The sequence below is a fragment of the Lutra lutra genome, chromosome 4, assembly GCF_902655055.1.
Source record: "Lutra lutra chromosome 4, mLutLut1.2, whole genome shotgun sequence".
Taxonomy (NCBI): domain Eukaryota; kingdom Metazoa; phylum Chordata; class Mammalia; order Carnivora; family Mustelidae; genus Lutra; species Lutra lutra.
Window position 1 is genome coordinate 151,540,870 of NC_062281.1, and position 26,472 is coordinate 151,567,341.

General features: G+C 45.5%; 1 protein-coding gene across 1 annotated transcript in view; it reads right to left on the minus strand.

Annotated features, from left to right (window-relative positions):
• Positions 1-6,136: 6,136 nt before the first annotated feature.
• Positions 6,137-26,472, minus strand: part of C8A (complement C8 alpha chain) — a 64,596-nt gene continuing 44,260 nt past the window's right edge. The window contains exons 8-11 of the mRNA XM_047728432.1: positions 15,909-16,040; positions 14,594-14,751; positions 10,338-10,560; positions 6,137-6,659 (exon numbers count right to left, since the gene is read on the minus strand). Coding sequence (XP_047584388.1) covers positions 6,508-6,659; positions 10,338-10,560; positions 14,594-14,751; positions 15,909-16,040 — 665 coding nt within the window. The 3' untranslated portion in view covers positions 6,137-6,507. The remainder of the gene's footprint in view (positions 6,660-10,337; positions 10,561-14,593; positions 14,752-15,908; positions 16,041-26,472) is intronic.

Genomic DNA, 26,472 nt, shown 5'->3' on the forward strand with positions numbered 1-26,472 from the left:
GAACTTTCACACACCTAATCCAGCTTAATCCTCTCAATGGCTACAAGAGGAAGCATTTATTATCTGCCTTTGACAGGTGATGAGAAGGCGCCTGGGAGAGACTGAACCATTTGCCCAAGACCACACAACAGGAAAGGGGCAACCCTGCCTCAGTCCCAGGGCTGCACCCTAGTCTCCTGCTACAGCAGAAGTGGATCCAGCAGCATCATACAGCCGGTGCCTGCCCACCTGCCCCCTTGCATAGAAGAGGCAGAGAGAGGGCCCCAGTCTTACATCTCTGCAGCCGGGAGGCCGAGCTGTTTCAAAGGACTTGCAGGCAGACGGATAGAGGTGTAGGACCCAAGGCCACCACTTCCTAGCAGAGTGGTCTTGATCAAGCCATGGATCCCCTTTGTGCCTCGGTATCCCCATCAGAATATGGGGCCAGTCGTCCTCGTGGCACACTGTGATGATTGAATGACATGACATACGCAGACGGACAGCTGTCACCCCAAGTGCCTGGCACGTGGCGGCTGCTCGACTGCCTTTCCACTCTTGGGTGCTAAACAATCCAACCCTCTCTACCATCTGCCTCTTCTTACCCGGCCTAGCATCTGTCTCTTTTGGGGCATGTAGATTGCCTTGTACAGAAAGGAAAAGGAGAAGAAACGGGGATTGTATTTACAGTGGGAAATCCTTGGAGGATTGTCAAAGGGAGGCAAGTGACTGGCGTGACATTCACCTCTGTGCAGGAGACCGCCCCAGAGCCCGGGCGCTGCCATTAGCGGCGGCGGCACCCACCAGTTATCTCTCGTCTCCACCTTGCAACCCCAGGTGTTCCTTCATCCATCACCCGCCCTCGGCCAGGGTCCACTCCCCCTTCCCCCTGCCACCTCCTGCCTGACGGGCCTCCTTGTTAATAAGCCGGTTTGTTCATATCCTGAAAACTATCTGATTCTGGCCCCTTTTACCCCAAACACCATCCATCCATCAACTGCTCGCTCTACATGCTTGGTTAGGAAAATGGGAATGGGGGAGGGAAGCAAATAATAAAACTTCTTAGCTGCTATCTCTAAGGAAATAGAATGGATAGATAGATCCATCAGACATGTATCCTGGCACTGGACAGCCAAGTCCATTTGTTACAAACTGGTTAGGCAGGAGGATTTATCTTACATTTTAAGCTGCTAATATAGGAGGGAAACCGTTTCCTTTATCTCTCCCAGGGGAGTTGGGGGGGTACCCTGAGGCCACTGATGCAGAATTTTTAACTCGATTTGATGGGCTTTCCTTCACAAATGTGGAAAAGGTGGTCTCTCTCTCTCTCCTAAGTTTATACAGCCTCTTGGAAGGGGGTGGGCTGTCCTCTGATGCACCAGGAAGACTGCAGGATTGGGAAGTTCTGTGAAAATATCTTCCATGGGGTTCTCTCTCACAAATCCCTGACCCTGCATGCTAAGGCCGCTTCAGACACTTTGTTTCTAGCACGGAGGGAGGGACCCAGAGAGAGAACAGCCGCCAACAAACTTTTATCAGGAAGCTCCTATGTGCTGGGTGTTCTAGTAGGTACTGGGGCTCCAAACATGAGGACAAGTTTCTGTCTGCTCTGCAAAAGTCACTAGGTGTGGGAGACAGACAAGTAAGCTACGGTGATAGACTAGAAAGTGCTGGAATACAGAGCCATATGAAGTAGTCGCACCTGACGAAGTATGGGCTAACTGGAGGGGTCAAGGTTGACACCTAACCTCTCGCCTAAAGATTACTGGCAAAGAGCTAAGAGAAGAGGGAACTGGCAGGCAGGGCCCTTCTGGGCAGTATGCGCAAAGGCCTGGCGGGGACAAAAAGCCTGACCTATTTGAGGAACTAAACTGGAAATCACTCATTCAACAAATATTTTTTGACCCTCTATAAGGCACTGGGGATCTAGCCATGAAAAAGTTTGCATATTAACAGGGGGAGGCACACCTAGAAAAATAGAAGAATAAACGAATCTATAATCTCAGTGCTAAGTGCCATACAAGAAAACGAAGTGGGAGTAAGGCCTTTGGAGGGGTGATATTTGAGCACAGACTTGACTGAAACCAGAGTGTGAGTCTTGGATGAGTTCATTTAGAAGATGAGCATTTCAGGCGGAGGGGTCTGTAGATGCAAAGGTCCTGAGGCTTGACATGTGTGAGGAACCACAAACAGCCTTTCATGGCTAGAGCAACACGATTGAGGGAAGGAAAGAACAAAAGGAAATGGAAGTCGGAGAGCCAAAGGTAGACACACAGGGCTTTGTACATCCTGCAAGGGCAATAGATTTTTAGTACGAGTGCCTCATAGAACCTAAAAAAGCTGAAGTTGGAGTGGCACATTGGCATCCAATTCTAGAGAACCTTGTGAATCCAATTAAAAACCTTGGGTTTTCTAACAATGGCTGTGGGGTGTGAGGTGAGCAGGAAGGTGGCATCTACAGAAGTTTCCCTAGTTCCAAGCACCAGCTACCCTTAGGAACATCTTGGGGACCAGACCAAAGTTCTGAACTCAGCAGTTCCCAGCCTGAGAAGGACCAGCACTCAAACCCAGGAGCTGAGCAGTGAATCACCACCCACACCACCTGACCCCATGCTGTTACCTCTGCGGTGTCCTGCCCCTTCTCTGCCTTTCCTTCTTTGTCTAACTCCCATTCATTTCCTAGACGCCAGTCCATCCTCTCCTCCTCTGGGCTGTTCTCCCTGCTCCCCAAGCTGGGGTAGCCACCCTCCAGAGTTCCTGCTGGCATGGGACCTCTTGCCATCCCCAGCCCCCACATTCTCATAGGGTCAGAACCATGTCTGACTCATCTCTGTCTCTGGCACCTGGCACAGAAGCTCCCCAAGGGGCTTTGCCCATTTCCCAAGTGAAGGGGAAGCAGTCCCCATTGCCTTTGTGGAAGAGAGGTGTCCTTCCGCTAATCAGCATCACAGCCCCTTCCTGTCACGACCCCCAAGAGCTTCGTTCTGCCATCTCTCATTTCTGTAGTGCGGTTTTTGAAGCCTGCCCTTTCTCTGTGTCCATTCTCTTCACCCTAAAGGCAAATAGAGTTCAGAAGAGATTCATTGAGTGAACTCTTTAGATCTTCCTCTATCTCAAAGAAGAAAAAAAGCAAAACAGCCTCTCCTTAATTGCTTTCCCTTCTGTAGTTAATTTACTTTCCGAAAGACACCTTGTCAAGCTGAAGATTATATCTTTAAGCTGTGTTTTACACCCACTACCTACAAAGCCCTAGATTATAGGTCTCCTGAAAGGACCTGAGGGAGAATATGTTTGATGAGCTTTATGCCTTTGCTTGGCAAGAGAGCCAGGCGTACTCGAAGAAGGAAGGGCACTGATCTGGAGAAGGGTTGCTGCTTCTGAAACTGTCCCTGCCACTATATTGTGATTTCTGAAACTGCTGGGGAGGCAGCATCGTTGGAGGAGCGGGGCAGATGCTGGTGTTGTTTCCCTGGCTCTGGTGACAGGAAGACAACTGCATGGCTTGGGTGGTGGTTGGGGCTTATAGGTGATCCAAGTAGTTGCTTAACCCCAAAATTCTCATCTCCCACCTAGATGACTAGCTTTTTTTTTTAAATTTTTTATTTCTTTTCAGTGTAACAGTATTCATTGTTTTTGCACCACACCCAGTGCTCCATGCAATCCGTGCCCTCTCTAATACCCACCACCTGGTTCCCCCAACCTCCCACCCCCCACCCCTTCAAAACCCTCAGATTGTTTTTCAGAGTCCATAGTCTCTCATGGTTCACCTCCCCTTCCAATTCCCCCAACTCCCTTCTCCTCTCTAACTCCCCTTGTCCTCCATGCTATTTGTTATGCTCCACAAATAAGTGAAACCATATGATAATTGACTCTCTCTGCTTGACTGATTTCACTCAGCATAATCTCTTCCAGTCCTGTCCATGTTGCTACAAAAGTTGGGTATTCATCCTTTCTGATGGAGGCATAATACTCCATAGTGTATATGGACCGCATCTTCCTTATCCATGACTAGCTTTATCCCTGAAATACCTTCCTTGCCCCTGCCCTTTTGTTTTGTCACACGCTTGTTCCCATGAACACGTGATGACTCCCCGTGCTCAAGGGTTCTCTGCTTTGGCTGCTTTCTTCTTGTTTTATTTATTTATTTTTAAAGATAGATTTATTTATTTATTTATTTATTTGCCATAGAGAGAAAGAGCACAAGCAGGCAGAGTGCCAGGCAGAGGGAGAAGCCGACTTCCCACTGAGAAAGGAGCCCAATGTGGGACTCACTCCCAGGACCCTGGGATCATGACCCATGCCAAAGGCAGCGGCTTAACCAACTGAGCCACCCAGGCGCCCATTCTTCTTGTTTTATTGAAGTATAGTTGATAACAGCTTTAAAGCTCCTAATATCTGGCTTGTACCTCCAGACATTTGGACTTCATGGGTCTGGGGTACAGCCTCTGGACATCAAGGTTTTTTAAAACTCCCTGCCCAGGGGAACCCGGGTGGCTAAGTGGGTTAAGCCTCTGCCTTTGGCTCAGGTCATGATCTCAGGGTCCTGGGATTGGGCCCTGCATCGGGCTCTTTGCTCAGCGGGGAGTCTGCTACCCCCCACACCTGCCTGCCTCTCTGCCTACTTATGATCTGTCTGTCAAATAAATAAAATCTTGAAAAAATAAAATAAAAATAAATAAATAAAACTCCCCACCCAATTCTACTGTGCAGATGAGTTTGAGAACTACTGCTTTCATGAAGACCGAGCTTCAATGTCCTCTGTAAATTGTGCACTCGACCTCCTCCAGTTACTAGCATGTAACTACCACTCCCTAGTGAATAATGAATGGAAATTAATTACATATGTAAATTAACTTTTAAAGAAAAAGCAAATTAATGACAGAATGAGAAGGAGTAAAGGAGTCTTCTTCTTTCAGATGGAAGATCTAATGAGTTCAGAAATGAAACTTACAAACTATGTTTTAATTAATAATAGTTACAATAGTAATAATAAGGGTGATGCTAATAATTCCACGTGCCACAGGCACTGTGCTGTTTTATATGACATATTTACTTTCACCTTCTTCCCCACTCTCCATTCCTAAAACGTGCACCTGCACGTCCCCCCTCCAAGGTTCTTTCTCACCTTCAAATTTTGTTACGTGCTGAATTTCTGTCTTAAAGTCCTCCTCCTTCTTTGCCTAGTTTAAAAACCTTCAAGGTCTGGATCAAGCCCCATTCCATATATGAAATGCACACACACAAGGAAAGTAAAATTCTCTCCCACCTGGCGTCCTTTGACACTTACTTTGGCATTAACTCAGCAATTAATTCCCTGTGTCCCTAAAACCCCTTCTCGTTGTTTCATATCTTTATGTCTTATGATTACCATAAAAAGACTGAGGAGTCTGGGAAGACAGGGAACACCAATATATATCAATCAACAGATTTTTTTTTTTTTTTTTTTTTTGTCTGTTGGAAATGCAGAGTCCACCACCAAGGAGCTCCCAACCTATAGGAGAAACTTAGAGGTAAACAGAAACGTCAGTGAAACACAACTCGTTCTCTATTTGAGGCATGACTGGAGTGCTGTGGGGATACCAAGGCAGGCTGGTGCTACTGGCTTTCCCATAGGTGACAGGGAAAGTACACTGATAAGCATTGGTTGGCCCTTCTGGATCCATGCTCCAGTCTCGGGAGCTGACCCATTTGGACCACATGTTTGAACTGACTCTTGAGTTCAGCCCCTCACTTCATCCAGGGATGCTTTTTAGGTCCCTCCCAATTCAAGGCACAGGGCTGGCCTCTCCAGATACAGCGCTACAGCAAACAAAGCTGATCTCTCATGATTACCGTCCCAGGGGAGAAAAGTCATAGATAGTAACAGGGCATAATGGCAGTCAGTATAGAATTATTAAGTGTGAAAAAATGCAATGAAGGAAGAGGGTAGTGTGCCGTGAGATGATAACTGAGGGGAATCTGTTATTTGTGGTAAGAACTTAACCAAGAGAGATTAAGTGAGAGAATAAAGGAAAATACTGTTGAATCCGGGTGAAGGAAAATTGAAGACACTCAAGTCAGTCTTCATTTTTTTTCTCATTATTTTAGTGTGCTTGCTTATTCTGTCAACTAGGAATGGTTCTACGAATGAACAAATATTGTACTCAAAGAACTGAAACAATTCTCATCATACTTTGTTTTATTGGCCATTGACGATTTCAACCGCACCTGCTGGCCTCATACCTTTAACGTCCCATAAATCCCTCTAAGGCATGGATTGAGATTTCTCCCTTGGTGTTTTGGTTTTCTGGATCATCTGAAGTGCCGTGAGCAGGACCCAGCCCCTAGTTAACCCCCAGCACCCAGTTGTCTAATGACTAGAGTAATAGGACGGTTAGTGGCTTGTAGATGGTGCGGGCTGGTCCTGGGCTCAGGAGTTGGCAGAACAGAGATAAAGTTCATGTCGATTTGCATTTTCCCTCAGCTGAAGAGAGTCTTTATCCAGCAGTCGGTGCAGGGGGTGACATCAACGGCATCGGTGCGCAGAGGCCCTCAGCAAGCCCGGGTCTGCACTTTCCCCCCCGGACACGAAGCGCCTCCATTCTGGGGTGCAGGGTTGTCGCACTCTCTCCTCCTCTCCTGGGTGCCTGCTCTGCAGGCAGACCAGGAGCTCCAGCAGCTCCAGCGACCATCTGCCTTGGCTCCTGCACAGATAATTTCCCAGGGGAGGAGGAGGTTAGCCTACAAGAAGCAGCTGGGACTATGAGGAGGGCAGCCCATCCCATTGCCCTGGAGTGGTCGGCAATCTCTTCTTGGGGAGAGGCCTGGTGCAGCCAGCCCAGACCTCTGTGCTCGCTGCCTTGCGCTTAATTTGAAACTCTGGATAGAGTGAGAAGAGGCCACTGAGAGTGGTTCGATGGAAGATAGGCGAGTGAGCCGGGAAGGCGCGCTCCTTCAGAAGAATGGCACAGAACCACTGGAGGGTGTGAAGAGCAGGGACCACCACCCGGCCAGGGGTTCACAGACAAGGGCTAGCCTGACAGCCCAGTGGAGAGGCTTGCTGGGCTTTTGTGAGAGTTGGCAAAGCAGTCCCCCTCCAGTTCTGATGGTGGGGCCACAGTGGGTGACAGAGGCTCTGCATAGAGCATGAGAACATAGGCACTGATCATGGGTTGCCTCTGGAAATCCAGCTCGTGCACCCCCCTGGCCTGGAGCTGCTGCCTCCTACTGGCTCTGTGCCTTAGGGAAGACCCTCTCTCAACCTGAGTTTTCACTTCTGTAAATGAAACAGCTGAACTAATCTGGTGGGGTTTTTCCATCATTTTTTTCATTACTATTTCTCCCCCATACCACCCCCCACCTGCCCCATAAATGAAATCTCATATGAGCCCCAATATGGCAGCCAGATGAAAGTCAGGCTGTTTTATTTGAAGCTGTGGTGTCTGTCAGGTTTGCTCTGCTCCCCTGGGGCAGCCCCTAAGACTGCAGTTTCCTCAGATCCCAGTGTGAATATCACTGGATTAGATTATCTTCAGGTCCCTTCCAGCTCTGTAATTATACTCCCTGGTGAGACAGCCACAGCAGAAGTCTACATCTCTATTTTTCTCACTTCCATGACTTGGTCCCCATAAGCAAAGGTTTGCAGGGTAAATCCTTAGGGACCGATGTCAGTGGTGTCCACAGTAGCTGGCTTCCCAGTCTTAGATTTCCTTACCAAATTAATCTTTGTCAGGCTGAACTTCAGTCTGGTGTCCCCGAGGCTACCTGATGTCCACACGGTGCTTGTAACAAGGTTGATGGGATACCTGTGTGCTGCCTGCAATTGACTGAAAGTAGTCTTGCAGGAGAAATGGGCTGTGAGGAGGAGGACCCATCCTCTGTGCCCTGCCATCACTCCCAGATCTTTGGCATCCTGTCCCCCTTCCCATTGTGTCTACATATGACTCAGCATGGCCACAACTGAGCCCAGCACTGGACCATTGAAGAGGCATAATTAGGTAACCCACATTTCCTATTCCTTTCTATCTCTGTGGTCTCAGACAGGGATCCTAGGAATCCAAGCAAGTCACTGGGACTACGGGCCCATGCCGTAACTGTAATTAGTTAGGCAGGACTCTTTGAGTCAGGATAGACTGATAACCATGTTCTAGGACATAGCTTCCCTTCCCTCTCCCAAAAATAATAGTCAATGCAATCATCTCAGGCCCTCTGCCCCCATCTCTGAAACTTCCCGACTCTTATGATGTACATCAGTAGAATATAAGATAAGAGCTTTGGTCCTGGCATGCGTCCAACCCCCTGGGTCCAAATCCTGCCTATGACAGTCGCCAGCTGGATGGCTTTGAGCAAAGTATGTTTCCTTCCTCCTACCCCAACTTCTCATCTGTGAATTGGGGCTAATAATGGTACTTATACATTTTTGAGGGAAGATATGAGTTTATGCACAGGGAGTGTTGAGATAGTGCTGGCTCAGAATAAGGATGTTATTCTTTCTGTTCACTGACCTGTGGTCCCTCTGGAAAAGCTTCCTGGCCAATGGGGAGAATGAAGGCTGAAACCCAGCCCACACTTTGCCTGAAAAGTCAAGAAATCCCAGGACCCAGGAACTGGTATCTCTCAGTCCTAAGAAGTTTCTTTGTTTCTTCCCCATTTACCCATCCATTATGCAGTGCCTTTATTCAGTTTCCATGAGGATACTGTGCCAGTCTTTGCCCTAGTAATGAGCCTACTTGTTTTTTTTCTCTGCACCCTCCTTCATAAGGACCCTGGGATTCACTCACCATCTTGGCTCACCGTTCTCAGAATTGCTCCTACAAGATACAAGGCAGTTCTTTGGGATTTAATTAATTAATCCCTTCAACCAGCAAAGGAGGGTTTTAGGCAAGGCACCAAACCAAGATAGACCCTCTCTTGGTGGAGTGATCTCTTCCTGTTACATATTATAATAGAGCCTGCCACGTGTGTTAATGCCACATCAACACAGCCTGTGAGGAAGGTGCTGATACTATCCCCACTTTTCAGTGAATTCTGGGATGAAAGTTGGTAACATTGGTATTCAAAAGCCTATCTGCCAACAGAGCTCTGCCATCTTGCTTCCCATTGAGAACTACGCCCCCAGTGAGGAAATTATAACCCATCATCGCCTCATTTTAAAACAAGGCTCCCACCCCATCTACTATGGACATCAACAGTTTCTTTTATGGACCTAAGAGTAGTACCTTAAATATACCTATCCAGACTTTCTTTTTTTTTTCCCTTTACATTATCTTCATTGCACTTGCCAGTGGAGATGGGTCTATGTATTAGTTGGGCAACCCATGTGTTTTTGTCATCATTCCATGCACGACATAGGTAGCTTTGTATGTGCAGAAAATTGAAAGCTTAGGGATTTGAGCTAAATTCTTGGAGTAGAGATTCTTGAAGCTCCAAGGAAATTTAAATGAGTGAGATGAGCCCCAGAAAAAAGAAATGGTTTACCGGTGTCTCACAGGAAGTTAGTGAAGTGGTTGGGACACACATCTAAGTCCTCAGACTTGCTCATCTGTGAAGGATATGAATTCCTAATCCTTATTTGAGGGCTTTCCTCCCTGGGACCAGTCAGTTCATGCTATACCACAGTACTTTGAAACCCGACTTGCTCAAGCCCTTTTGAGTTTTGGCCATAGTTCTGAGTACTTTAATGCCAACTATTTAACTCTTGTCATGAGTTGGATTGTGTGCCCCCAAAGGTAGGTTCAAGTCCAAACACCCATCCCCTGTAAATGTGACCTTATTTGGAAATAGGGCCTTTGCAGTTTATATCATCTTAAAATGAGGTCATGATGGAGTAGGGTGGGTCCTAATCCAATGACTTGCTTTTTTATAAGAAGAGAAAACACAGATGGATAGTGGAGAAGACCGTGTGAAGATGGGGCAGAGATTGAGATGGCACATCTACAAGCCAAGTCCTGCCAGGGATGGCCAACAAACACCAGAAGCTAGGAGACAAGCCTAGAATAGAAGTATCTTCAGAGCCCCTGAAGGAAAGCAGCCAGTATACCTGAAGTTTGGACTTCTAACTCCCAGAAGTTTCAGACAATAAATTTCTGTTGCTTCAAGCCACACAATCTGTGGTAATTTGTTACAGCAACCCTAGGAAACTAATCTATCCCTCCAGAAATGAATCCTACTGTCCATACACACCTTGGCAAACAACAGATCTCATCTGAGAGAGGGTCTTAATAGCAGAAAGAAAGCAGAAGAACCATTAAAGAGGGGAGGAGGAGTCAGCCATAAAGCAAGAGGTCATGGAAAAAAGAGGCTGGGAACCCCAAGGTCTTTTCTGTGCTGGTCCCCCTGAGCTGGGCCAGGTTTGCAACTGAGTAAGGATGCATGGGCCTTACCCTTTTGCTCCATTTTCTCACAGGCAGAGCCCTTGCGACCCGTGGGGCACAGGCACTTGCAGCTGGTGCCCTGGAGGATGGGCTCCCCGTTATTGAAGCAGGGCCCACAGCGGCAGGCGTTGAATTCCATCAGGTACTGGTCCAAAGCCAGCTGCAGGTTCCGGCGTTTGGTCTCCAGGGGCCCCAGGGTAGTGTGCCTCAGTACCTCATGGATGGGCTGCATCTGTGGGTGTGAAAAGAACAGAGAGCCTCTCCCTGGGCCTCCAGCTTCCCAGAGCCCAGGTGCTGGCCATCAAGCCTCTGGAAGGCCTGCTACATGCCAGGCACCGAACTAGACACTCAGCTCTACCCCACTGCATTGGATCCTCACTGCCACCTAACTCCAGAGACTCCGAGTGTTTGAGTGACTTGCTCAGGATCACATAATTAAGTGTAAGAGCTGCTCTGGACATGAGTCTGCTTAGCTCTGAAAGCTGTGGTTCCCCAATCCCAGAGGAAGAAAGCTCTGCAGCAATCTATGCCAACTCTTCAGCCCCCTCCCGCACTTTTAGGAGGCAGAGAGAGGGTAAAGGATTATGTGTATTTATGTGTTTTTTTTCCTTGATTGCTAACCTTCAATGCAAGAATTATTAAAGTCCTTGATAGGTAGCTGTGGGAGCAGTGCTGAACACTTCTCCTATTGGTATCAGCTTGGAGAGGTGTGGGGGGAGGGGATCATTTGCATTTGAGGCCACCACCTCCCCGTTCCAGGAATGACTATAACCCAGGGTTTCCCAACCTCAGCAGAACTGCATTTCCGGCTGGCTGGATAATTCTTTGATGGTGAGGGAGGGCAGTCCCAAGCATCGTAGGATGTTTAGAAATATCCCAGGCCTCTACCCACTAGATTCTGGTAATAACTTCCGATTGTGAAAACAGAAACTGTCTCCTGACATTGCCACCTGTCCCCTGTGGGGCGAAATCGATCCCAGATTGGGAAACAGTAAATGTGGTAGAGAGCCATGAATCTGGAACCAGAAAATCCGGCTTCAAATCTCAGCCCTATGAGTCCCAGCTATGCGATCTGTCTGGTTACATGGGAGCCTGCCTTCTTTGTCTCTAAAATGAGAACAATCCTCTTGCCTTACTTTTACTATCACAGAGTAAAAGTTTAAAAAATGCTGATCCCATCCTAGTTATGTGGTCTTTCTTATCTATCTCTAAACCTCGGCCTCATTTTCTATAAGATGGGAACAATAACAATAACAATACTTCCTTGAATTCTTATGAGGAGCTAAAGAAGTAGTGAATGAGAAACCATTGCGGAAGGGAAGAACAATATAAAGTAAAGCACCATTTTTATTCGTTAGATGTGATGATGGGGGGGTAAAGACGAAATCCTTCATAGGGTTGTCTTCGGCATGCTTTTAAGGCTATATATTTTAACTCACAGTCATACAGTGAAAGCTCCTTTACTGATTCCTCATTTTTATAGGACAGCAACCCAAAATCCTGAGATGGGAGTGATTTGCCAAGGTCACAGGGCAATTCAGAGATAAGACTGAGCCACACTTGGGCAATCTCTCTTCTCTGGAATCAAGAGTCAGTAGAGGGCACATGGCACTAGCCTTGAGTGGTTCCTGGAAATGCGTACAGAAAGACCTGTGACCTTGGCTTGTGGTCTCAGGTTGCAGCAGAGGTTGCCAGCCATGTCATTTCAGAACTGGCTGGGCTGCTAGCCAAGGGCAGATGACCACTTACTGGAAGCTCAGAAAATTTGGCCCCATTATTAGGAAGTTAGTGCAGGATGTGCTGCCCTCTGACCCTCGTTACAGATAACTCTTAACTCCAGGGAAGGTAGGACCATTGGGCAACTTCCCTGTGACCTTCCAGTAGGGCTCAGCACTCAGTTCCCTGCCTCTTACTCCTCACTCCCAGAACCCACAGGAAGTGGGAAGGAAGCATTCCTTAGGAAGGGCAGGTAGGAACTTAAAGGAGGGAGGAAGGGTGGAGAAAAAGAATCTTAGAGTTTGAAAAGATATTGGCCATGGTTTTGTTCCCATTTTATAGATAGGAACACAGATTCAGAGAAGGCACGTGGTATGATATGAGCAACTCAATATAACCTAACACATAATAATATATAACATAGCACAACATCATAACATAACATGATTCCCATATTCACTCAGTCTAAGGACCTGCCAAAACCCAGTACTGCTAAGCTAAAGGGACATGCAAGTGAGTAAGCCATTGTCTCCACTCTGAGCGTCAGGTTCCGAATAACCCTGGCTGGACTCCTTGCCCATTGTCTGTCTGTCTGTCTCTTTCTCTCCCCTCAGCCCTTCAATGCATCCTTCATATATCTGTAAGCATCCTTTTTTAAAAACACAGCTCGAGCTGTGTCACCTTCCTGCTCTGTAATCTGTCACCACCTTAATGCATCAAATCCAAACTGTTCAGGGGGCAGCCTGTGATGTGAAGAGACCATGGGTATTAGAATCTATTGGACACAGCTCAAGTTGGGCTCTGCCATTTACCGGCTATGGTATCTGTCTAGCTTCCTTAGCTTCCATCAACGTATCTCTTCAACTGACACTCACTAAGTACCCACTACTCTTTCCCTAACCTTGTGATGTAACATTTTATTATCCCCATGTTGTAGAGCAGGGAACTAGGGCTCAGAAAATAAAGTAACTTGTCCAAGGTTATACACTGAAAAGGTGGTGAGCCATGATCCAAATTATGTCTTTCTCATCCCAAATGTAGGTCCTTTTCCCCAAAGACAATATTTGGGCTTCTCCAAATCATTAATAGCAGACTTCCCCTTGGAGGCTTTGCTCAAGGTAAACACAGAATTCACCTCTTGCCCATGAAAGTTTATATATTGCCCCTTTTATCAATTTTACACTTTTTGCCCAAATGACTAATAGCTTGATGATAGCAATTTTCAGACCCTTTGTGAATTACAGGTGTGTGAAAATAGTCCCTTACTTATTGGAGAAGAAATGAAATCAGGGTTAATCCATCTGACCTCTTTCTTCATGGAGAGCAGGGTATTATTACAGACTTTTAGGTTCAACTGTTGGTATATATTTTAAGAAGAGGAATGTATCTATACCTGGGATTTTAAATATACTCAGAAAATGGACAAGAGTCAAGAGAAAATGGGCAAGAAAACAATAATATTTTGTTTTAAAGCCCCAAAGTACAATTCTTTCCTTAATGGACTACCCTTGCCTATGAACAGAAATAGTTTGACAACTGGTGGAAGAGTCCGTTTCCTTTCCACTTTGAGTACAATCTCACTGCCTTTGTGAAGTTAGGGATTTAAGGCAGGGTTTCTCAACTTTAGCACTATTGATGTTTGGGGCCAGACATTTCTTTGTTGTAGGGACTGTCCTGTGTGTTGAGAGATGTTTAGCATCACCCCTGGTCTCTACTCAGTAGATGCCAATAGCACCTTCCTAGCTGTGACAACCAAGATCCTCTCCAGATGATGCCATATTTCCCCTGGGGAGTGAAGTACCCCCCCGCATGGTTGAGAACCATGGCTTTAAGGAGGGTGCTAGGGTAGAGGGGTGTGAGAACAGATTGTGAGGTCTGAAGGTCTGAAATCCAGGCAGCTACACATGAGCCCTGTGACTATAAATGGCTCACTGGTGTCTTAAAGCCTCAGGTCCCTAATCCTTTCCATGGGAAGACTCACATCTGGACCAGAGGTTCATTGTGATGAGGAGATGGGATCCCTTAGAGCAAAGACAGCAAATACAGCTGGGGAGCACAGCTCATTCTTGTATGGCCTTTGAGCTAAGAATGGTTATTTCATTTGTAAAAGTTTGTAAAAAAAGAAGGAGGGGAATTTGTATGACAGAGATTGTATGTGGCCCACAAAGCCAAAAATATTTATTATCACCTCCTTTACAGAAAAAGTTTGTGAACCCCTACTTAAACAAATGTAATTTTAAAGTCTTTTCTGTATAAATACAAGTTCCTATTTTTTTCATGTGGCCTAATCCTGGAGAAATTCTGGGCCTACTGGTGTAAAACTAGGCTCTGCCCAGATATTAAGCTTCTGCTCCCAGTGGTCCTGTGGCCCCGGGGTTTGAAGTCACGCACTCCCTATAGTCAGGCGTGGGGAAGGCCACCAGATCACTGTGCCGTTACATTTAATCTTGTTCTTTGATGGGCTCATAATAAGAAATATGAAATGATCTGGTCTGCTTCACTTTCATTTCTCATGGACGTAGAGTTTCTTCAAGTGCGAAAAGACTTACCTCAAAATCAATAACAACAGGATTATACTTTAATGACCTCCCCCAGGAACGATATGTAATGGTGCTACTGTTTTCAGATAAGCCACCGCCCCAGCCAGAACTGCCACCTCGCACCCGAGAAATGATGTCTTCCACACCCATGGCCGTCAAGTTGTTTTCTGCCATCAAAGAAGATAACTGCATTAGTTCATTTTCCAAAAAGCCAAAGGACTGGTTGGCAAGTCCCACTAATGAGATCTGGGACAGAGTTCCTGTACTCCTCTTAGAGCTCCCACACCTCTCCCTTGCTCAGTTAACTCAGGGCAAAGCAGAAGAGAGGGACCAGAGCCTAGAAATAGACCCATCCTCTGAGTTAGAGCAGATACTGGGATGAAAGCCCAGCCCTGACAAGCATGGCAGAGGGAGAGGATGGGAATGTGGAGGATTCATTCATGCAGGCATTTATTCATTCATATGCCCGGTGCTTACTACCTGTCTACTAGGCTCAATTAAATATCATTGGTGCTAACAAAAAATAATGATTATCAGAGGTGCGGCAACAGGTATCTTTGTGGGGCTCAGAAGGGGCATGGGGAAAGATTTACAGTAGAGGAAGGAAGGTGGTCAGGGTGAAAGGTGAGTTGTCTAGAAAAGTGAATGAATTTTTGCAGGTAAATGGAGAGAGGAGGGAAGGACGTCACAGAAAAGAAATCATTTAACTTAAGGCCCTGGGGCATGAGTAGTCTAATACAATGGGAGTAGCTTGAACCTGTTTTATGTCTACTTCATCCACTATATTATAAACTGTACCCTGTACCCTCGGTAGCGCCCACTTGAAAAGAAAAACACCCTGTACATTTGATGAATGAATGCATGCATAAGTACTCACACTAACTTGCTCAGGAAATGCCACAAAATATCTGTGTGCAGTCTTTCTCTAATAATTGTTCCTTGATTTGGTAACTATGTGCTTCTCTCTCAGAAGACTTGTCTCCTCCCTCTGGACTATAAACTGAGAGGCCTTTATCTCAATAGTCAACTACCCAGGTGCTATCTACACATTCCTTTTATCCCAGTTCTTTCTTTGATCTTTATCTAGTGCTCAAAATCTAGAAGGGGGCACTTTCTAAAATCACATCTTTCTAAGATGACCTTAGCCCACGGTGCATTCAAAATAAAGCCACAATCAGTCACTGGTTTGGGGTATTTAGTACCTAGACAGCACAACCATTGAGTGAAATGGAATCAGCTGAGGGGGAAAATCATGTCCGTGCCCCGAGTGTATGTCCGAGAAAAATCTATCTTCTCTTTGGGAGACCAAGTACTCAATACTTACTCCCATCGCCACCTCCGAATTTTGCACAGACGCCCCCTGATAACTTCCCTTCAATGTTTAAACGTTCTGAATAGTCATATCCAATGCCCACAAAACCTCCAAAGCATGTCTTGATATCTGTGATGGTAAGACCTGCAACAGGGAGACAGAGACACAAAATGCTGAGACGCTTTAAGACCGTGAATGTGGTTCATCTCCCACTCCTATTTCTCTCCCTTCATTTTTCCCTTCTTCTAATAGGAGATGAAGCGTGAGAGACTATGGACTCCGGGAATCAAACTGAGGTTTTTTGTTTTGTTTTGTTTTGTTTTTTGGTGGGGGTGGTGATGGGTGAGCCTGCTGATGGGTATTAAGGAGGGCATGGATTGCATGGGGCACTATGTGTTATATGCAAACAATGAATTATGGAACATTATGTCAAACACTAGTGATGTACTGTGCGGTGACTAATGTAACACAATTAAAAAGAAATAAAATCTATTTTGATAACTCTGCAAAAATACAAAAAAAGACAGTGACTATGGAACAACTCCCTCACAGCAGTTATAGCTAGCTTCAATTTTGGAGTCCAAGAGATCTAGGTTGAGATCCCAGTCCTTTAACCCAATTTCAGTGTTCTCTTGTATGATGTTCAAACCCAAATAATTATTGAAATGAGAAGGAATGTATGCTGCACGTACTGGTTGCTCAAAAGCGTTGGTTTCCTTTCCTTTGCACATTCTCCTTGAGGTTCCTTGAGGCAGGGGTTCTGCCTCATCCATCTCCATATCCTCCTCGCACAGAACCTGGCCTGTGATTGGCACCATCTTTACTCCACCATTTTGCATACAGTACCCCTTCCTTTCTCCCTTTTTACTGTTTTTCCAAGGTCTACTCAAGCTCTAGTTCAAATATCATGTTCTCCATGAAGCAGATTTGGATCAGAATACTTCCTTCTTTCCTCAGAGCTACCAATGTGTTTTGTCCAGGCATGAATAATCAGATTTGCACAATTCTTTTTTGTCCAGGTCCTCTTTGTACCCCAGAAAGGCCAGAGTGCTGTTAGATGACGGGGTCTCCATGGGCAGTCTGCCTGCCTTCTGGCCCCATAATAACTGAGTCCTGCATTAGCTGTCCCCATATTTGTCTACATCTGGGGGCCCTTGGAGGAACCTGAATCTTGTAGATGAGGAGCATAATTCTCAAAGCAGTAAAGTCATTTTGTCACAGTCCCTCACTCTGTAAGTGAACAGAGCTGGGTTTCCAGCCCTTCACTGGGCTGGCAAGGTAAGGCTAGAAAAGTCAGCTAGAGCAGGGTACTGACCATTGCTTCAGAGTCCAGCTTTATCTGCAGCTCGGGTTTTCTGAAGGTTATGAACTGGGGTTTGTATTTTTGAAATATCATTACTTTTTTAAATTTAAATTCAATTAGTGAACACATAGTACATCATTAGTTTCAGATGCAGTGTTCAACAATTCATTGGTTGCATACAACACCCAGTGCTCATCACATCACATGCCCTCCTTAATGTCCATCACCCAATTACTGCATCTCCCACCCACCTCCCCTTCGGCAACTCCGTTTGTTTCCCATAGTTCAGAGTCTCCCATGGTTTGTCTCACTCTCTGATTTCTTCCCTTCTAGTTTTCCCTCCTTTCCCTTATGGTCTTCTGCACTGTTTCTTATATTCTACACATGGGTGAAACCATATGATAATCGTCTTTCTCTGATTTACTTATTTTGCTCAGCATAATGCCCTCCAGTTCCATCCATGTCAATGTAATTGGTTAAGTATTCACCATTTCTGATGGATGAAAGATATTCCATGTATCTATATACCACATCTTCTTTACCCATTCATCTGTTGAAGAACATCTCGGCTTCTCCCAGAGTTTGGCTATTGTGGACATTGTTGCTCTGAATAGGTACCCCTTCGGAATCACTACATCTGTATCTTTGGGGTAAATACCTAGTAGTGCAATTGCTGGGTCATAGGGTATTCTATTTTTAATGTTTTGAGGAACCTCCACACTGTTTTCTGGAGTGGCTGCACCAGCTTACATTCCCACCAACAGTGTAAGAGGGTTCTCTTTTCTCCACATCTTCTCCAACACTTGTTGTTTCCTATCTTGTTAATTTTTGCCATTCTGACTGGTGTGAAGTATTTTTAACTGCAATTATACAATAATTATTACCAGCCCTGTATTATTATGGCAACCACAAGGGAAAAATAATTTTTGTCGATTATTCAATTGAGCTATGGATTAGATCTAATATTTTCAAGGAAGTATCAAGTAACCAAGTTACTAGTCAAATTGCAAACTCTGTGAGGTCAAAGATTTGTGCCTTATTCACTACCTTCTTGTCAGCATGGCAGCACAGTGTCTCCTGTGGAGGACGCGCTCAGTAACCATTTTCAGAATAAGTGATTGATGAATGAAACAAGTGAGCAAATAAATATATACCAGGAGACCTGTGGCACAGGCTCCTTACAGAAAAAAAATGTCAGAAGTCAGGAATCCTGAATTCAAATTCCAGTCACTTGGATAGATGGATGAAGAGGTTATGGTGTGTGTGTGTGTGTGTGTGTGTGTGTATACACACACATATATGTGTGTATGTATGTGACTATTATGTGTATATGGTTATTATATATGATATATATATATGATTATTCAGCCTTAAAAAAAAAAAAGAGATCCTGCCATTTGCGAGAGTATGGATGAACCTGGAGGACATCATGCTAGCATGAAGTAAACCAGACACAAGAAGGAGAAAATGGCATGATCTCACTTATATGTAGCCTCTAAAAATGCCAAGTAAATATACGGGAGCAAAGAGTAGAAAGGCGGTTGCCAGGGGTGCAGAGGTGAGGGGCTGTGGGGGGAGTTGCTGGTCAAACAGGACAAAGTTGCAGTTTTGTAAGATGAATAAGTAGAGACATTTGATGTGCAGCCTGATGAAGACAGTTCATCATATCACGGGGAGTATTGACCGCTTGTAAAGAGCGTAGAGTCCCATATACATCGGAAAAGGGAACTGTGTGAGAAGATATGTTAACTAGCTTCACTGTAGTCTTATATCAATCATCGTGTTGTACACCTTCACTGTGGACCCATGTTCTGGTTTTAAAAAGCAGAACTAAACAAATCCCGGGCCCAGGCATGCTGTATGAGTTGAGAAAACTCCTATGGTCACACTGGGCTGCAGTTTTCCTGTTTATGGAGAGAGGGGCTGGATTTGTCCTTCTCCAGGCCCCTCTGAGCCACTACCCACCACCCCCACCCCGGGCCCCAGCGCCTGCATCTCTGAATCACTCCTGAGCTGGGAGCACCTGGGAGGCGGGATGCTGTGAGGCTGCGAGCACCAACACTCAGCACTGAGCCCGAGGCTTCTCCTACCACTTCTGTTTGAGTACTTTTAATTGTTAATGCATTACTAATTGAGGAAGATTTAGCATATTTAATTGTTTTGATTAAAAAATGCTTTGCCGGTGATAAACAAAAGTGGGGAAAAGCATTCACAGGCAGAAGCCAGTGTGATTACAAGGGGAATGGTGGTGGAGGGCTGCCAGCTAACGGTGACAGGGCAGGCTGATTACAGGGGTGAGGGATTGCTGGAGGGCACCTCCAGGGCCCTTATGCTCACGCGGGTCTGCCGCAGCCTGTAGGTTTGAGCAGGACCGCTTGAGTGCAAAGATTTGCCTTCCAAGAACACCAAAGTTGGGTACCAGCCAGCAAGGGAAGATCTGCAACTTCAGAATCCTCAGATGTGAGAGCGCTGAGAGCATCCTTGGACACACCCTTCTCATTCTTAGATGAGATGCCTTTGGTTCATATAGGTGAATTATCTTACATAAGGTCACACGGCTATGAAACGGTGGAGCTGAGATTCAAACTCAAGTCCATCTTGCTTAGAAGCCTGTGATATTTTCATTAATGCCAGCTATCACATCCAACTAAAGAATTCTGCTCTCAGAAAAATTGAGTGAACGCTGACTGGGTACCATCCCCATCACATTGTGTTAGGCATTGCAGACACTGTGAACTAAATAGAAATATGATGAAAATCTGAATAAGCAAATTCTTGTCCTTGAGAAGCTAGCAGGGCTGGGGTACATACTAAACAAAAACTAAGGTGCACCCCAAGAGTCGCATGTTTCTATATAGGAGGGTTAGGAGAGGGTCTTGCATCAGAAGCTGTGGGGGGTGGGGTGGGACATAGATCAGAGCTGTCTGTGAGGACCTGTGGGAAACCAAGGCCAGTGAGCTTGGTGGGGGGTGGGCATAGGAGGTCAAATGCCATGCCAAAATCCAAGACGTGAAACTAGTACTGAAAGCCAAGACACAGAACCACACACGCCTTGCTTCATCCATCTAGTAAAGAGCAGAGGAGGGAGAGGGGAGAGAGAACAGAGAAAGGTCTGGAGCAATTGTTTGGCACTTGCCCAGATGAGTGTGTGGCCTGAGTGGTGGAGTGACTATACCAGCTGACCTTTGAACAACACCGGGGTTCAAGACGCTGACCCGCCACACGGCTGAAAATCTAAGTATAACTTTTCACTCCCCCAAAACTTAATGACTCATAGCCTACTATTGACAGGAGGCCTTATGGTTAACATAAACAGTGGATTAACACATATTTTGTGTATTATATGTATTATATACCATGTTCTGACAGGAAAGTAAGCTAGAAAAACTGGCATTATGAAAATCATAAGAGAAAATACATTTACAGTACTGTTCTGTATTTATTGGAAAAAATCCACATATAAGAGGGCCTACATGGTTCAAATCCATGTTCATAAGTTACGTGTATTTATAGAACCAAACAACGATTAGCCATGGCTCCACCCCACCCCATCAAGGCTGGGTTCCTTAGATGTCAGCTTGGACCATGTCATACTGGCATTTGTTTCAGGGTCTTGAACTCAGTGAACTCTGCAGTTGAGGTTCCCAAACCCGGTTACACAGTGAGATCATCTGTAGTGCTTGTAAAAAATACAGGTTCCTGTGTCCCACCTCTATAAGTCTTAATGCTGTATTTCTGATTCATCAGCAATCTTTATTTAAACAGATGACCCAGATGATTCCTTGTCAGTGCATCTGGGACCAGATATTGAGTACCATGGTTCTACAGAGAACTCTGGTGGCCTGTCCCAGAGCACCAGCCTCGGTCCTGTCTCAGTCAATGCCTTTGTCAATGCCTTGGATATGGACTCAGCAGGCAGGCTCATCTTATCCACCCATAAGAGGTAACTAGGAAAAGCCAAGGATCATTCAGGTAAAGAATCAGGGTTGAAAAAGCCCTCAAAAGGTTTGGAAGGATAGACAGACCAAGCATAGCAAAATGACGCTCAGTTGGGAAAGCTGTAACTTCCTTCCCTAGGGAGAAAATACCACACATGAACACAATAGAGAATGGGCACAGCTTAGAAAGCAAGAGAAAAGGCTGTGGAATTTTGGATAACTTTCAGCTCAGGAAGACAATGAAACCAGGTGAAAAACCAGGGGAAGATTATAATCAATAAAGTAAAGGAGGGGATAATCTCTGTGTGTGTGTGTGTGTGTGTGTGTGTGTGTGTGTGTGTGTGTGTAGCTTAGGGAAACCCAGAATCTGATACTAAGTTCTAGAGTCCACATTTTTAGAAGGAAATAAGGAAAGACGACTTTCACTCAACATTGTTTAGACTTAAAAAAGAAGGAAATCCGGCCATATGCAACAACATACGTGAATGTTGAAGACATTGTGCTAAAAGAAATAAATAAGGAAGGGCAGATATGTATGATTCCACTTATAGGAGGTATATAAAATAGTCCAACTATCAGAGTATAGAATGGTGGTTGGTGGGAGGTGGGAGAGGGGAAATGAATTGCTAATCAATGGGCATAAGGTCTCAATTATGTAAGTTCTAGAGATCTGCTATCCAACATTGTCTCTATAGTTAAGAAAACTATATTGTACACTTAAAAATTTGTGAAAAGAGTAGATGTCATGTTAAGTGTTCTTTTCAAAAAATTATTTATTTATTTGAGAGAGAATGCATGTGCAAACAGGGGGAGCGGACAGAGGGAGAGAGAGAGAGAGAATCTCAAGCAGATGCCCCACCAAGCACAAAGCCTTAAGGGGGCTCGATCTCAGGACCCTGAGATCACAACCTGAGTTGAAACGAAGACTTGGATGCTTAACCAACTGTGCCACCCAGGCAGCCCTCATGTTAGGTGTTCTCATCACAGAAAGACTAAAGACTGAAAAAAGCAAGTAGGGAATGATCGGGGAAGAGTAGCATGAGGGTGAAGAAATTCAAAACTATATCCTTTGGGAATGTTTGAGGGGATGGGGATGTTCACCTGAACAAGAGAGGAAAGTTCTCTCTCTAAGAGAGATCTGTGGCACTAGATTCAGCTCTCCAGAGGATTGTCTTGAGGAAGAGGAGTTAGGCTTACTTGTGTGGTTGCATGGCAAGAACTAGGACCCAGAGGGCAGAAACTACAGGAAGACAGATTTAAGCTCACCATAAAATAAATCTTCATGATGGTCATAGGCCAAGGAAATCTGAATTGTTTCATAGAGGCAGTGAGCTCCCCATCCTGGGAGGGTACCAAGGAGAGAATAACTATTTGCTTGTACGGGGCATAGTGGAAGAGTTTGAAGAGTTGACCTGTGGTCTCTTAAGGTTTCTTCTAAAGCCATGATTCTGAAACTTTAAGAATACACCAGAACACATGGAGAACATTTGAAACAAGCGTGATAAGTACTTAATGATGTGTGCCAGGCATCTAGGAAATAAGGATGAAAGAGCATTTGCTCTTCGTGAGCTCACAGGCAAGTGTGAAGAAGTGGAAGAGAACAAATACTGCCCTGTGAGAGGAGAGGTGTGAAGGAGGTCAGCATAGTCAGAGGAGCCTTCCTTGGAGGTCAGACGAAGGATATCAGAGGCAAGTCTGAAAGGATGAGTAGGGATTAGCCAGATAAAGAGGGCACATTGGGAGCAGAGGGAGACCATGTGGAGGTCTTGTGTCTCTAGCAACAAGATTCTGCTCAGAAAGGCCAACCTGACCTAAACTCAAGAGTACAAAAGAGGGAGAGGGCAATCAGTGGGGCAAGTACTGGGAGCCCTTGGGTACCTTCCCACTCTAGTCTGAACCTGAGAAGAACTATTGGGATGTCCGACTGGCAGGCCAGGAACCTAGAGGACATGTCTCTGGCCACCGTGTCTACTGCTCCTTTCCACCGGGTCTTGGCAGTGCTACAGGTGTGAGAGATGTTCTCACCCTTCTTTGGAGAGGCTCATCAGTGTGGCTCAGAGGCGGAATGAGGAAGCTTGACTTCCGAGGTGCCAGAAGGCAACAAGTCTGTCACTCCTCAGATGAAAAGCATCAGGTGGAAAGCAGTAGGTGTAATACATTATTTATCTCTTTGCAACAAACAAATGTCATTCAGGTTGCTGTGATCTATTTGCTTTGTTGCTTTGCTACCTTGGTTACCTCCAAAGACAGCTTCAGAAGAAAAGGGAAAGACTCATATAGCCTATTTCATGCCATAACATTGGAAAAGATGATTGTTGAGCTTGGAAATGTAGGCTAACTTCACCTGCTCCCTCTAGGCTGCTGTTTACCCATTAAAACGCATGCTTCTTCCCAACCGCCCAAGAATAACAGTGTAAGTACCTCTGTGCCTTTCATATGCTGTTTCCTCTCCCACTCAGTTCTAGAAAGCCTTCCTTCTCTCCCACGGGCCCAAGTCTGTGTCCCCACAGAATCCTTGTGTGTCCCCCACAGTATCCCTCTTCTCCCCTCCAGCATAGTATTTAGCAGACCTTAGCAATTGTCAGTTTCTTGGTCTGTTCTTCCAATTATCCTACAAACTTATAAAATTGCCTCTTGGGTTTATAGGTCTTGGCACAGAGCCTGGCGTGTGATAAGCCCCCAGGAGTGCTCAGGGATGGGCTGATTCCACCCAATCTAGACAATGCCTCTAAAATGTTTCAGTAGTCACAGATCTCCTTTTTGGCTAATGATACAAATCATATCTTTGTAATATCTCACACTTGATTAGGAGATGATATTTTATAAAGCATTTTCATCTGTATTATCTCATTGGAGGCTCACAACAGTCTTAGGGAGCCAGGAGGATTTCTCTATTTAAGAAAAAGCCGTAATTATGGTGGTTAAGAATGTGAACTCTGGAGTCAGGGTTTTACATTCACTAGTAGTACTGGATGAGTTACCTGATTCACTAGTAGTACTGGATGAGTTACCTGAACCTCCTTGAGCCTTATTTTCCCCATTTGTAAAATGGGAGCAATAGTTTCCCAACATGGGTCCCAGAAAACAGTGTTGGACACAATTAAGTGTTCAATGAATCTTCACTATTATTGTGAAGTTGCTTGCCCCAAATGCCATAACAAACAGGCCCAAGAGTCAGGGTTCATGTACGGTGTGTTACACCCAAAGATAGTACATGCTTTAAGGCATCACAGCAGTTGTTAACTGTGCACAGAAATACTCCTCATGTGGTACAGGAACAGTGGTCCCCCCCCAACCCCGGGTTCCATGATCACCCCATTGTACAAGGCTGCTCAGAGAAAGGAATCCATGCTCCCAATGGGCAATGTTGGGACTATAGTCTCATGTTTCCCTCCTGATTACTAACAGGTATCTTCAGAGACTCTGGCCCTTCTGGATGATTTTGGCCATACATATCTATTCAAATGGTGGGCTAATGGAGCCATGACAAGAGTCAGTAGAGCAGAGATTCTCGGTCTCTCTGGGATGGAAACTGCCTAAGCCAAATTCACTTCTGCACACTTACTATCTGGGCAAATTGTCTAACCTCTGTATTCTACAGGATTCTCATCCATAAGGTGGTGGCTTTTGTGGTACCTACCTCATAGGGTTGTTTGTGGTGGTTAAGTGAGTTAAGCTGTAGTGTGTACAATGCTTGGGTTGGTGCCTGGCTCAGAACCAGCAGTAATGGTCAAGCATTACTGTTATGACTACTGCCCTGAATGCGACAGCATCCATAGACTGGGCTGCTGGTCCCTGATGCTGAGCCTGGAAAATCACGGAACAATGGAGCCTGAGGAGTTTGCCAAAACAGATTTTTTTTTAAAGATTTTACTTATTTATCTGACAGAAAGAGAGAAAGCACACAAATGGGGGAAGGGGCAGAGGGAGAGCGAGAGGAAGGATCCCCACTGAGCAGGGAGCCAGATACAGGGCTCAATCCCAGGACCCTGAGATCATGACCTGAGCCAAAGGCAGACACGTAACTGACTGAGACATCCAGGCATCCCAAAAATCAGATTTTTTAAATCCACATTTCTGGAGTGTGCCATGAATAAGTGAAGATTGAGAAAACACCCACATTTGATAAGTACCTATTATGTGCTAGGTAAATCTTTCCCATGTGCTATCCTGTTTTGTATTCACACATCTCTTCATAACAGGTACAATTTTTCCCATTTTTGAGATGACTAAATAGAGCCTTAAATAGTTGAAGTCACTTGCCCAAAATGATAGAATAAGTAAATAGAACCGGGATTGAACCAAAATCTATGTCCAAAGCCCATCTCCTCCATGCCACATTATGTCACCTATGGGAGAGAGGCTAAGTGTGGCTCTGGGGGTAATTTTGACATGATCACACCTTTTTCTCCTTTAAGACTGGGGCTGTTTCAGTGACAGAGGTGGAAATTCAAAATCAGGGCAAGATCAGGAGAATGGTGTCGAGAGTGTCTCAGTTCCATGTGTATGTAAATGACTTAGGGGGGATGGGGACAAAGCCAAGACATCAGGAGTCTGTCAGTCAATCAATACCATCCATCACTGTGAAGTCTGGTTGTCATGGTAACTGGGGATAAAGGCTGGAGCCTGTTAGAATCTAGTGCCTGTCTGTTCAGGGTGACTGGTTGGCTAGCAGGCAGAGCAAAAGACCCTCTGGGCCAGGCCAGACTGCTTAGCCATAAATATAAGACCGTTCACAATCAGATTCTGGCCCAGCTTACCCTCTGCACTGTCCAGTCCAGCCCGACTATTTAGAAATCTACCCCGACTCTGCAGAGTGTTGGAAAGCTCCAGAGAGGGCCCAGCATAAATGGCTTGGATTCTGAGCCTCTCTTGCTAGGAAGACGCTGAGCCTTTGCTGTGGACAGCCTCCGCCTATGTGCAAGACTCTGGGAACACCTCGTTAACAAGATGCATGATGGAAACAGACAGCTGCAAAGTGTGGTATATCTAGCTGAATCCCAGGTGCACTGAAGTACCTAAGAAGCCTCCCAACCCAAAACTATAGAGACAGAAAAGCTGCCTGGAAGGGTCCTATCTAAGCAGAGACCAAGGATGGATAAGCACTAGCCAGGTAGAGAAAAAAGGGTATGGAGAGGGGAGCAGAAATCCAGGTAGAAGAAACAATACATTCATTCTTAGAAAGCACCAGGGAGAAGGAGGGTGCAATTAAGTGGAGGGACCACAAAAGCATAGTATAGCACAGCCCAGTGCTGATAATGGGGCTAGAGGGCTGGGCAGGGCCAGAGCATGCTCCCTTGAACACTGACCATCTTATCCAGTGCCAGGAACCCTC